The following is a 13,832-nucleotide window of genomic DNA, read 5'->3' as shown; positions in this document are numbered from 1 at the left end:
AGCTGCTCTGCCCGAGGGTCAGTACTGAGGGAGAGCTGCTCTGCCCGAGGGTCAGTACTGAGGGAGAGCTGCTCTGCCCGAGGGTCAGTACTGAGGGAGAGCTGCTCTGCCCGAGGGTCAGTACTGAGGGAGAGCTGCTCTGCCCGAGGGTCAGTACTGAGGGAGAGCTGCTCTGCCCGAGGGTCAGTACTGAGGGAGTGCTGCTCTGCCAGAGGGTCAGTACTGAGGGAGTGCTGCTCTGCCAGAGGGACAGTACTGAGGGAGTGTCAGAGGGCCAGTGCTGAGGGAGTGCTGCTCTGCCAGAGGGTCAGTGCTGAGGGAGTGCTGCTCTGCCAGAGGGTCAGTGCTGAGGGAGTGCTGCACTGCCAGAGGGTCAGAGCTGAGGGAGCGCTGCTCTGCCAGAGGGTCAGAGCTGAGGGAGTGCTGCACTGCCCGAGGGTCAGGACTGAGGGAGTGCTGCACTGCCCGCAGGGTCAGCGCTGAGGGAGCGCTGCTCTGCCAGAGGGTCAGCGCTGAGGGAGCGCTGCACTGCCCGAGGGTCAGCACGTAGGGAGCGCTGCACCGCCCGAGGGTCAGTACTGAGGGAGCGCTGCACCGCCCGAGGGTCAGTACTGAGGGAGTGCTGCACCGCCCGAGGGTCAGTACTGAGGGAGCGCTGCAGTGTTTGCAGGGTCAGCGCTGAGGGAGTGCAGCACTGCCAGAGGGTCAGCACTGAGGGAGAGCTGCTCTGCCTGAGGGTCAGTACTGAGGGAGCGCTGCAGTGTCAGAGGGTCAGTACTGAGGGAGTGCTGCTCTGCCCGAGGGTCAGTACTGAGGGAGCGCTGCACTGCCCGAGGGTCAGTACTGAGTGAGCGCTGCACTGCCCAAGGGTCAGAATTGAGGGAGCGCTGCTCTGCCCGAGGGTCAGCAGTGAGGGAGTGCAGCACTGCCCGAGGGTCAGTACTGAGGGAGAGCTGCTCTGCCCGAGGGTCAGTACTGAGGGAGAGCTGCTCTGCCCGAGGGTCAGTACTGAGGGAGAGCTGCTCTGCCCGAGGGTCAGTACTGAGGGAGAGCTGCTCTGCCCGAGGGTCAGTACTGAGGGAGCGCTGCTCTGCCAGAGGGTCAGTACTGAGGGAGTGCTGCTCTGCCAGAGGGTCAGTACTGAGGGAGTGTCAGAGGGCCAGCACTCAGGGAGTGCTGCTCTGCCAGAGGGTCAGTGCTGAGGGAGTGCTGCTCTGCCAGAGGGTCAGTGCTGAGGGAGTGCTGCTCTGCCAGAGGGTCAGTACTGTGGGAGCGCTGCTCTGCCAGAGGGTCAGTGCTGAGGGAGTGATGCACTGCCAGAGGGTCAGTGCTGAGGGAGTGCTGCACTGCCAGAGGGTCAGTGCTGAGGGAGTGCTGCACTGCCAGAGGGTCAGTGCTGAGGGAGTGCTGCTCTGCCAGAGGGTCAGTGCTGAGGGAGTGCTGCTCTGCCAGAGGGTCAGTACTGTGGGAGCGCTGCTCTGCCAGAGGGTCAGTGCTGAGGGAGTGATGCACTGCCAGAGGGTCAGTGCTGAGAGAGTGCTGCACTGCCAGAGGGTCAGTGCTGAGGGAGTGCTGCACTGCCAGAGGGTCCGTGCTGAGGGAGTGCTGCACTGCCAGAGGGTCAGTGCTGAGGGAGTGCTGCACTGCCAGAGGGTCAGTGCTGAGGGAGTGCTGCTCTGCCAGGGGGTCAGTGCTGAGAGAGTGCTGCTCTGCCAGAGGGCCTGTACTGAGGGAGTGCTGCTCTGCCAGAGGGTCTGTACTGAGGGAGTGCTGCTCTGCCAGGGGGTCAGTGCTGAGAGAGTGCTGCTCTGCCAGAGGGTCTGTACTGAGGGAGTGCTGCTCTGCCAGAGGGTCAGTACTGAGGGAGTGATGCACTGCCAGAGGGTCAGTACTGAGGGAGTGCTGCATTGCCAGAGGGTCAGTGCTGGGAGAGCTGCACTGTCGGACAGTCAGTGCTGAGAGAGAGATGCCCTGCCAGAGGGTCAGCACTGAGGGAGTGCTGCCCTATCAAAGGGTCAGTGCTGAGGGAGTGCTGCCCTGTCAGAGGGTCAGTGCTGCGGGAGTGCTGCACTGTGAGATGGGCGGTGCTGAGGGGTCCCTGGGTTGTTGGTGTCGAGGGTGGGCGGTGGGCTGTCTGTGGCAAGCATGGAGGCACCAGGCTGCCGGTGCCGAGGGGGCCTGGTGCATTGGTTTCGGTGCCAGGGAGTGGCGTGCTGGGCAGTTGGTGGGGCGCTAAAGGGGGGAGAGAGGGGCTGCGCTAGGCTGTTGATGGGTAGGTGCCGAGGAGTGGCGATGGGCTTTCGGTGGTTAAGTGCCACAGGGCTGAGGTGGGGATTGTGGGGCTGTGCCTAGCTGTTGGTGTTGAGGAAGAGAGTGTCGGGCTGTCAGTGCCGGGGGGGTGGGGGGGGGCAGTGCTAGGCTGTTTGGGGGAGGGGGGGGACGCCAGGCTGCTGGTGGGTTGGGGGGTTGGTTGGACTGTCAAGTGGTGAGGTGGTCGCTGGGCTGTCGGTGCCGAGGGGGATGGGTGGTGGGCTGTCATTAACACTGGGGGGTCACTGGGCTATTGGAGTGTTTGTAGCTTGTGTTGCAAACTTTATCAATGGCTACAACAGATTGCCTTTCTAGTGAAAATATCGCATCAAGTGTATGCGGCATGGTAGCACAGTGGTTAGCACTGTTGCATCACAGCGCCAGGGTCCCAGGTTCGATTGGCGTGGGTCACTGTCTGTACGGACTCTGCACGTTCTCCCCGTGTCTGTGTGGGTTTCCTCCGGGTGCTCCGGTTTCCTCCCATAAGTCCCAAAAGACGTGCTGTTAGGTGAATTGGACATTATGAATTCTCCCTCTGTGCACCTGAACAGGTGCCGGAGTGCGGCGACTAGGGATTTTCACAGTTAATTCATTGCAGTGTTAATGTAAGCCATGTGACAATAATAAAGATTATTATGCCATCACAAATACATTTCTGCCCATGATCACTCTCCCGCAAACCTCCTAGCATGGATTTTTCTCCACTGCAGACCTATCGCAATACAGAATCTGCCATGTTGAATGCATCCCCAGTGATGCATGGTGGAATGAATCTGTACCTCAGATCAACCAGTAAAGTATGAGAAGCCAGTAAAATGCCTTGCTAGCAAGCCTGTGCCCAAACATCTGAGAATGTATTGCTTTTTGGGCGTTTGAACTAAAAGTACTCACTCCCTAGTATTTATGTCCAAGGTGACAGAACAGGTAGACGAGGGTAGAGCAGTTGATGTGGTGTATATGGATTTCAGTAAAGCGTTTGATAAGGTTCCCCATGGTAGGCTATTGCAGAAAATACGGAGGCTGGGGATTGAGGGTGATTTAGAGATGTGGATCAGAAATTGGCTAGCTGAAAGAAGACAGAGGGTGGTGGTTGATGGGAAATGTTCAGAATGGAGTTCAGTTACAAGTGGCGTACCACAAGGATCTGTTCTGGGGCTGTTGCTGTTTGTCATTTTTATCAATGACCTATACGAGGGCGCAGAAGGGTGGGTGAGTAAATTTGCAGACAACACTAAAGTCGGTGGTGTTGTCGACAGTGCGGAAGGATGTAGCAGGTTACAGAGGGACATAGATAAGCTGCAGAGCTGGGCTGAGAGGTGGCAAATGGAGTTTAATGTAGAGAAGTGTGAGGTGATTCACTTTGGAAGGAATAACAGGAATGCAGAATATTTGGCTAATGGTAAAGTTCTTGGAAGTGTGGATGAGCAGAGGGATCTAGGTGTCCATGTACATAGATCCCTGAAAGTTGCCACCCAGGTTGATAGGGTTGTGAAGAAGGCCTATGGAGTGTTGGCCTTTATTGGTAGAGGGATTGAGTTCCGAAGTCATGAGGTCATGTTGCAGCTGTACAAAACTCTGGTACAGCCGCATTTGGAGTATTGCGTACAGTTCTGGTCACCGCATTATAGGAAGGACGTGGAAGCTTTGGAGCGGGTGCAGAGGAGATTTACCAGGATGTTGCCTGGTATGGAGGGAAAATCTTCTGAGGAAAGGCTGATGGACTTGAGGTTGTTTTCGTTAGAGAGAAGAAGGTTAAGAGGAGACTTAATAGAGGCATACAAAATGATCAGGGGGTTAGATAGGGTGGACGGTGAGAGCCTCCTCCCGTGGATGGAAATGGCTAGCACGAGGGGACATAGCCTTAAACTGAGAGGTAATAGATATAGGACAGAGGTCAGAGGTAGGTTCTTTACGCAAAGACTGGTGAGGCTGTGGAATGCCCTACCTGCAACAGTAGTGAACTCGCCAACATTGACGGCATTTAAAAGTTTATTGGATAAGCATATGGATGATAATGGCATAGTGTAGGCTAGATGGCTTTTGTTTTTTGACTTCCCATGTCGGTGCAACATCGTGGGCCGAAGGGCCTGTACTGCGCTGTATCGTTCTATGTTCTATGTATTACATCTTAGCCAATGTCACAGAGTTTGGTGGTAGTTCTGGAGTTGAGAGGAATGTCTCTGCTGTCTCTGGATTGTGACATTTTTTTTTTTAGAATACATTTTATTGAAGCATTTGTAATTTTATCATCAAACAACTGAGTGGTCTGACACACTAAACAACCTCACAGTAACATACCCAACTCCCCGTGCTACCTCCTGACTACCCATATATTAGATTCCCTACCCGTATTCTTCACTGCCATGCCTCCCTTTCCCTGCCCCCCCCCCCTTCCCCTGACAGTTAGTTTTCCTTAAAGAAGTCGATGAACGGCTGCCACCTCCGAGCGAACCCCTAAATTGAACCCCTTAAGGCGAACTTAATCTTCTCTAGTCTGAGAAATCCTGCCATGTCACTAACCCACACACCTGACTTTGGAGGCTGCAAATCACTCCATCCCAGCAAAATCCATCTCCGGGCCACCAGGGAGGCAAAGGCCAAAACGTCAGCCTCTTCCCCCCTCCCGGGCTCCCAGATCTTCCGACACTCCAAATATTGCCATGTCTGGACTCTGAGTAACCCTCCCTTCCAGGACCTCTGACATGACATCTGAGAATCCCTGCCAAAATCCCCTCTGCTTCCGACAACCCGAAAACATGTGTACATGATTCGCCAGGCTTCCCCCACGCCACCCACATCTGTCCTCCACCTCCATGAAAAACCTACTCATCCGGGCCACAGTCATATGAGCCCTATGGACCACCTTGAACTGGATCAAGCTAAGCCTGGCACACAGCGAGGATGAATTGACTCTCCTCAAGACATTTTCCCATAGCCTGACTTCCAACTCCTCCCCTCTTTCTCCCCCCCCCCCCCCCCAAAAAAAAACTTGTCCTCCCACTTCCTCTTCACCTCCACGATTGGGACCCCTTCCCACTCCATCAGTTCCGTATATATTTCCGAGACCATCCCCTCCCCAACCCCTGTTTTTGACATCACATCCTTAGGGGGAAGCAAGGAAAGCCCGGACCTGCCTCCAGAAAAAGTCCCATACCCTGCAGGGACCGAAACCCGTTCCCACCCGGCAAATCAAACTCCTCCTCTATATCCTCCAGGCTCGGGAAGCCCTCAATGAAGAGATCTTCAAATCTCTCAATTACTGCCCGCTGCCACCTCCTAAAGCCCCCGTCCAGCCCCCCCGGAGCAAACCGGTGGTTATCACTGATCGGTGACCACACCGACGCCGCCTCCAGTCTCGTGCTACCTCCATTGCACCCACACTCTCAGAGATGCCGTTAACAGAGTCTCCAGACTCGTGCCCTTACAAGATGCCGCCTCCACTCGCTCCCACACTGATCCCTCCCCCACTACCCACTTCCTAACCATCGATATATTAGCTGCCCAATAATAATTAATAAAGTTCGGAGGGGCCAAGCCCCCTTCCCCACGCCCCCGTTTCAGAAGGACCTTCGGGGCTTTCCCATCCCATATAAAACCCATGATCGCTGCATTCATCATCCTGAAAAATGCCTTTGGGATGAAGATTGAGAGACACTGAGATTGTGACATTTCTAACAAACTGAATTGTTCCTATGTTTCTAATTTAGGTGAGAAAGATGGCTGAGAGACCAGAAGACTTGAATCTGCCGAATGCAGTCATTACCAGGATTATTAAAGAGGCGGTGAGCACTGAGTTTCTCATGGTTTACACAGGCATCCAAATTCCCAGATTTAATTCCGTTAATTCCACAACACCAATAATTGCATTTTCATACCTCCGAGACATTAATGCTATTCTTGGTGCAATTAATGACTGATAAGTACCTAATTTGTTTTTTGTTTTTTAATAATAAATTAAGAGTACCCAATTCTTTTTGTATTCCAATTAAGCAGCAATTTAGCATGGCCAATTTGCCTACCATGCACATCTTTGGGTTGTGGGGGTGAGATCCACGCAGACACGGGAAGAAAGTGCAAACTCCACATGGATAGTAACCCTTTGCCGGGATCAAACCTGGATCCTCGGCGCTGTGAGGCAGCAGTGCTAACCATTGTGCCGCCCTAATTTGTTTGTCTAATGAGAAAGCAGGAATTCTTAGTGTTTACTGATGGTTAGAAAATGAAATATGTTTGCCATGATTTTGCTTCTAAAATTGGTTAATTGATACTTGGCATTGGAGTTACTGGTCAGTGAACAAAGTACTAAAAAGACTGATAACTTTGGAATACTGTTATCTTGAAAAATCATGTAGAATAGGAAGGGATAAGTCTTATTAGTTAATATATAGTGGAGGTGAATAGGAAAAGGACTGATTTATTTCCGTATGGTTTGTGAAGGAATATTTTTTATTGGATTATTTTCATGCAGGTCATGGCACTAAGTGAAACATTGAACCAAGTGCAAACTACACACAGTCACCCAAGACTGGAATTAAACCCAGTTCCCTGGCACTGTGAGGCAGCAGTGCTAACCACTATGCCACCATGCCGCTATGGCTAGTTCAGTTTCTGGTCAATGGTAATCCAGGATGTTCATAGAGAGGGATTCAATGATGTAATGCCATTGAATGTTATGGGGTAATGGTTAGATATTTGCAACTGATCAAAAGATCAAGTCATTCCATTTGTCTAAGAGTATCTTTGAAAGAAAATGCTACTTTGAAATTCATAGAATTATAAATTCCCGACGGTGCAGAAGGAGGCCATTAGGCTCATTGAGTCTGCACCGACCCTCTAAAAGAGCACCGTGCTAGGTCCACCCCCCACCACCACCCCCATAATCCCATCTAACCTTTAGACACTAAGGGGCAATTTAGCTTGGCCAATCCACCTAACCTGCACATCTTTGGACTGTGGAAGGAAGCTGGAGCACCCGTAGGAAACCGCCGCAGGCACGGGGAGAATGTGCAAACTCCACACAGGCCATCACCCGAGGCCGGAATTGAACCTGGGTCCCTGGTACTGTGAGGCAGCAGTGCTAACCACTGTGCCTCCGTGCTGTGTAAATTTGTAAATGTCAAATTGCCTAAAATGTTTTTTGTTCAGAGGAATTTGGAATTATGCCTCGGATATTATTTCACACTGTCCATTCGCTACTCCCTAATTCTTTGCATGCATATAAGCTGTCCTAATCATATTTACGGCCATGTAATATAAAGCAAATTACCTTGGATGATGGAATCTGAAACAAGAACAGAAAGTGCTGGATAATCTTAGCAGGTCTGACAACATCCGTGGAGAGTGAACGGAGCTAACGTTTTGAGTCTGGATGATTTTGTCAAAGCTGGAGAGAACTATTCACAACCACTCTTGTGACCTTGTTAGCTCTTGTGACCTATTCCCATAGTCTTCAGTCGCTGATGATACCATCTCTGATTACTTCCACACCTACAAAAGAAATCTCACCCAGGCGTCTCTCCACTTACACATTCAAACCTGCAACTTTCCAACTTTTGAACTTTCATTCACCACTCTGAATGGTCAAGAAATGCTCTGTGGTAAAATTTCAACACACTGAGTCCATATCCAATGTTCAAGTGGTTTTATTATGCATGTGGGGAGAAAATGCTGGACATCCAGGCACTTCTCCACTGAGATTTAAATGAGCACAGTTTCTATATGTTTTCATTATCAGATACAGACAATTAAGTGGACAATGCACCACAGCACAATGGCCTCTGGTGGGCTGATAACTGTTCTTGTAATTGCAATGCAGAGACTTGGTAATGTCCTTCCAGAGACTAGAGAATGTGTGTATTCTGCATAATAGGTTTGCAGGGTTGAATTGATTTGCTTTGAGACCATCAGACAATGTGACAATGGCCTCCCCATTTATTGATTAGGTTATCCTGTACGTTGTTTGTGTGTCTCATAAGGCTGTGGTTGTCTGTGGATATTCAGCACCCTAGCTGCTGGCCCAGACTGGCACTCCAAGCTAAATCCAAACTTTGCACCACAACTCTATGCTACAATTGATTTGCTCCACCACTACTTGCCTCCACCTTTAAATGATTTTATTCCCACCAAAATCTACTCATCACAGTCACTACCCTGGTATGGCCCCTACTTGGATTCCCTCCAGTCCAAAGGGACAGATTGCATCTATATGGCAAACAGCTGATTAGTCATCCAACACTAGTTCAGGCTGGAACACACAATCACTATTTTTCCAAAATTGCTCACTGCTCCACTATCATCTTGAAGAATAAATATAATCCCTGCTTCCTATAACTTTTTCTCCACTACCACCTGCTCCTTAAATCATTTTACCCTGCCTCCATCACCCTTGCCTCAAACATCAAGTGTCACAAGCTCATGATTTCTTTCACTTCCTGCCGATTTTCCACCAAACCAAGCCTCCCCTAAGGCTCGAGTGCTGAATCCATTTCAGCTTTGCTCCTACCTTGTATTTTTTTAATATGCATTCAAACATTTTTACACATAAAGGCACTAAAAAAGTCTTTGTAGTCAGTCTGGTGCACATTTGAGGCTTATCAGAACTCTTAATGATTCCACCGAGATAAGCAAATGTGTTTAAAGTGTTTGTTGAGAGCTAGCACTTGCCGTTTGGTTCCATGGAAATTAGTGAAATTTGTAGTTACTGCAAATATATTCGTTCAATACTGTGCAATTACCCTTTTAATGTGTTTCGTTGTTTGGAGCCTGAGCTCTGGTCTCTCAGTATTTATGTTCCTTGGTACAGTGAAGGGGAAGGCATTAGGTTTCTGGAAAGCAGTATTGCCACATGCAAATACAGGTACAGTGCCCCAAAACCAGCAACTTTGGGAACAAGTCAGCTGGATTTGGGATCTTGCCAGTTTTTGCTTTGTGCAGGGTCGGGTTGAATAAAGGGCTTTTTGGAAGAGTGGGCAAAGAAAGGAGCCAGAGGCAGTCAGCAGCATTTAAAGGAGTTGTCCAGTCCAGTCCAAGGGTGCACGGTAGCACAAATGATTAGCACTGTGGCTTCACAGCACCAGGATCCCGGGTTCAATTCCCTGCTGGGTCACTGTCTGCGGAGTCTGCACATTTTCCCCGTATCTGTGTGGGTTTCCTCCGGGTGCTCCGGTTTCCTCCCACAGTCCAGGTTAGGTGGATTGGCCATGATAAATTGCCCTTAGTTATTCCTGGGTTACAGGGATAGGGTGGAAGTGAGGGCTTAAGGGGGTCGGTGCAGACTTGATGGGCTGAATGGCCTCCTTCTGCATTGTATGTTCTATGTTCAGTCTGTGACTCCACAGTGGAGCAGCCATGTTCGGAGAGAAATAGGGTGACATCACAGGAAAACTGATAAGTTGGTGAATATTTTGCACTTATATCTTCCAAACATATGTAATTTATTAGTAATTGTATAGTTTTATTAGTTGTAAGGTTTACTGGCAGGAATAAAGTAAGTAAAGTCCCAGATGACCATAGGCTGCTTTCCCCTTTGAAGGGGGAGAGCTAACAAGTGGTGATTTAAGCTCAGGATCATCGCACCTCAAGCGAGGGGAAAGGTTGAGAAGACGGGCCTTCATAGATGACCTCAGCCGATACGGGAATTGAACCCGCGCTGTTTGCTTTGCTCTACATCACCACTGAGTTAAACTGTCCCCCAGGCAGGAATAAAGGCTATTTGGAGTGGCAGTGTTTATGAATTATGAATTAAGACAAATTAATTAGTTAACGCATAGTAACAATGGCAGGGCAAAGGCTGCGGTGTTAGCCTCTTGTCAAGGTCGTTATTATAAATGAGAACTGGTTCCCAATCACAACTGATTTACCCAGCTAAATAAAGGTATTTTTGTATTGTGACTGCAGAATGTGGGAGCTGCTGGGTACTGATGTGATCCAGGTATTTGGATCTGATTTATTGTCATGTGTAACGAGGTACAGTGAAAAGTATTGTTTTGTGTACAGTCCAGACAGATCGTTCCATACATGAAATACACAATGTAAATACGTAGACACCAGCATCGGGTGAAACATACTGAGTGTAGTACTACTTAGTAGAGAAGATGTGTGAAGAGATCAATTCAGTCCATAAGAAGGTCATTCAGGAGTCTGGTAACAGCAAGGAAAAAGCTATTTTTGAACCTGTGAGTGCATGTTCTCAAACTTCTGTATCTCCTGCCCGATGGAAGAAGTTGGAAGAGAGAATAACCCGGGTGGGAGGGTTTTTTGATTATGCTGCCCGCTTTCCCAAGGCAGCGGAAGGTATAGACAGTCAGTGAATGTGAGGCGGTTTCACATGATGAACTAGGTTGTGTTCATGAATTTCTGTAGTTTCTTGTCATTGCAGACATGTCTGCAATGACGATCTTGATGATGTTCGGATCAGAGTCATTGAGCTTGAGGCCGAGCTTCAGCACTGCGATGCTTCGGGGAGGGGAGAGTTTCCTGGACGTGTCTGGAGGATCCAATCCCCTTGGGTTAGGATCTTCTGATTTGGTCTGATTAGGTACAACAGGGTGTGACTGCAAGTGATGCAGGTCAGGAGACCCAGGAGGTTGAAGTGAAGAAGCCGTTGAAATTCTCCAATGGGTTCAAGGTTCTTTCAACCTGTATGGATGAGCAGGGTGAATGAACAACCTGACTATGTACAGGAAGCAATTCAAGCAGGGGATGTTAATAGGAAGGTAGTGGTAGTGTGGGACAGTAGAGTCAGGGGGATGGATACAGTTCTCTGCAGCCAATAGGGGGAGTCAAGGCAGCTGTATTACTTGCCTGGTGCCAGGGTTTGGGACATCTTCTCTGGGGTGGAGAAGGACTTGCAGTGGAAGGGGAAGGGTCCAGTGGCTACTGTCCATGTAAGTACCAATGACATCGAACTAAAGAGGTTCGACTGAGGGAGTTAATGGCTAAATTAAAAACCAGAACTTCAAAGGAATAATCTCTGGATTACTACCTGAGTCACAAGCAAATTGACAGAGTTAAATATGTGGCTCAAAGATTAATGTGCCAGAATTGGATTTAACTCTAAAGAGAGTATCGGGGGAACAGTGGAAAGTAAGGAAATAGATGAATTGAACAGATATTTTGTGAGAAGTGATTATTGAAACGTATAAGACTCTGAGAGGACTCAACAGGGTGAAAGAATATTTCCCCTTGTTGGCGAGACTAGAACTAGGAGATATGGTTTAAGATGGAGATGAAAATAATATTTATTTCTCTTGAGAGTTGAGAGTCTTTGGAAGTCCCTTTCCCAGAAAGCACCAGAGGCAGGGTCATTGAATATTTTTAATGATGTGGAGATGCCGGTGGTGGACTGGGGTGAGCACAGTAAGAAGTCTTACAACACCAGGTTAAAGTCCAACAGGTTTGTTTCGAATCACTAGCTTTTGGAGCACAGCTCCTTCCTCGGGTGAAGATTCCTCAGATTCACCCGAGGAAAAGCTAGTGATTCAAAACAAACCTGTTGGACTTTAACCTGGTGTTGTAAGACTTCTTGCTGTGGATATTTTTAAGGCAGAGGTAGATAGACTCTTGACAACGAAAGAGTCAAAAGTCATCAGGGATAGGCAGAATGTGGAGTTGAGGTCACAATCATCTCAGCCATGATCGTATTAAATGGCGGAAGAGGCTCGAAGGGCCAAATGGCCTACACCTAATTTATAATTTCATATGTCGTATGTGTGTTTGGAGTGTGGAAAAAGACTGGTGTACAACTCCGATACTTAGTCCAGCACATCACTGCGCCAATGCTGCACCTAGCTGAACATAAGATATTTTCCTCTTTAAATAAGAATTAAAATTTATGCCTGGCAGCTTGTTTAAAAAATGTCTTGTTCTGAGACATTTCTGGTTTTCGTAGAGCCGGATTCGAGACATATTGGGCGCGATTTAACTAAATGGGAACCAAGTAGGGGCTGTTTAGCACAGGGCTAAATCGCTGGCTTTGAAAGCAGATCAAGGCAGGCCAGCAGCACGGTGCAATTCCCGTAACAGCCTCCCCGAACAGGCGCCGGATTGTGGCGACTAGGGGCTTTTCACAGTGACTTCACTGAAGCCTACTTGTGACAAGCGATTTTCATTTCATTTCATTTTCATTTCAAGTCCCATAGCGAGTGCATTTATCCGCGTGTTTGCCGGTGCTTGCAGCACCAACAAACACCCAGCTATTTAACGGTTAGGGGGCCTCAGCGGGGAATGTGTGCCCCAAAATAGCCTTGTTTTCTGTGCTGAGCTAGGGTGCCACGCTGCCCCGAAGGCAATCATCTGGGTGCCTCTGATCCCCTGAGAGACCCTCACGAGTGCCATTCCGTCTGGTGCCCGTTTGTGGAGACCAGTACTGAATGGCACTCACCCGAGCTCTCCGAGGAAAGGGGATAGATTCCAGCGCCTTGTGTGCCTTGAGGAAACTGCATATTAAATTTGTTTTTATTAAAGCTTTTTTCAAACAGAATTTTTACATAACTAATAACAGAAAATAAAAGAAAAATATTTAACAAAACTAGGTGCCTGTTATCATTATACAAAAAGAAAATATACATTAAATAGACAGTTCCCCCACCCCCGATTGCGGCCGCTGCTGACACTTCACTGCTCCCCTAGAAAGTCAAGGAAAGGCTGCCACCGCCGGGGGAACCCCAGCAAGGACCCTCTCAAGGCAAACTTCATTCGCTCCAGGCTGAGGAACCCAGCCATGTCACTAACCCAGGTCTCCAAACTCGGGGGGTTTCGAGTCTCTCCACATTAACAAGATCCGTCTCCGGGCTACCAAGGAGGCAAAGGCAACACCTCGGCCTCTTCCGCTTCCTGCACTCCCAGATCCTCTGTCACCCCAAAGATCGCTATTGTTGGACTCTGCTTCACCTGCATGTCCAAAATCCTGGACATAGCCCTCGCAAAGCCCTGCCAGAATTCTTTAAGCGCCGGGCATGCCCAGAACATATGGACATGGTTCGTCGGACACCCTGAACACATCGCACACCTGTCCTCCACCCCAAAGAACTTGCTCATTCTCGCCATCGCCATGTGAGCCTGGTGTACCACCTTAAACTGAATTAAGCTGAGCCTGGCACATGAAGAATTCACCCTGCCCAGGGCATCAGCCCACAGGCCCTCATCTAGCTCCTCCTCCCACTTGCCCTTCAGTTGTTCCACTGAGGCTTCCTCCGCCTCCTGCAGCTGTTGGTAGATGTCCGACACCTTCCCCTCTTCTACCCAGATGCCAGACACCACCCTGTCCTGTATCCTTCGAGGGGGTAGCAACAGAAATGTCTCCATCTGTTTTTTGAGAAAATCGCGGACTTGGAGGTATCTGAAGGCATTTCCTGGGGGCAGGCTGAACTTCTCCAGCACCTTCAAGCTAGGGAAAGTCCCATCTATAAACCGGTCTCCCATCCTTCTAATGCCTGCCCTATGCCAGCCTTGAAACCCCCTGTCTATCTTGCCTGGAGCAAATCTATGGTTGTTCCGTATTGGGGTCCAAACTGAGGCCCCCT

At 49.2% G+C, this 13,832-nt stretch overlaps 1 protein-coding gene across 1 annotated transcript in view; it reads left to right on the top strand.

The window, feature by feature from the left end:
- Positions 1–13,832, top strand: part of pole3 (polymerase (DNA directed), epsilon 3 (p17 subunit)) — a 31,261-nt gene that overhangs the window by 1,271 nt on the left and 16,158 nt on the right. Inside the window, exon 2 of the mRNA XM_072488186.1 lies at positions 6,018–6,092. Within this exon, the coding sequence (XP_072344287.1) occupies positions 6,027–6,092 (66 nt within the window). The 5' untranslated portion in view covers positions 6,018–6,026. The remainder of the gene's footprint in view (positions 1–6,017; positions 6,093–13,832) is intronic.

This window comes from Scyliorhinus torazame, chromosome 22, assembly GCF_047496885.1.
Source record: "Scyliorhinus torazame isolate Kashiwa2021f chromosome 22, sScyTor2.1, whole genome shotgun sequence".
In the NCBI taxonomy this organism is placed as follows: Eukaryota; Metazoa; Chordata; class Chondrichthyes; order Carcharhiniformes; family Scyliorhinidae; genus Scyliorhinus; species Scyliorhinus torazame.
This window is presented reverse-complemented; position numbering and strand designations above follow the sequence as displayed.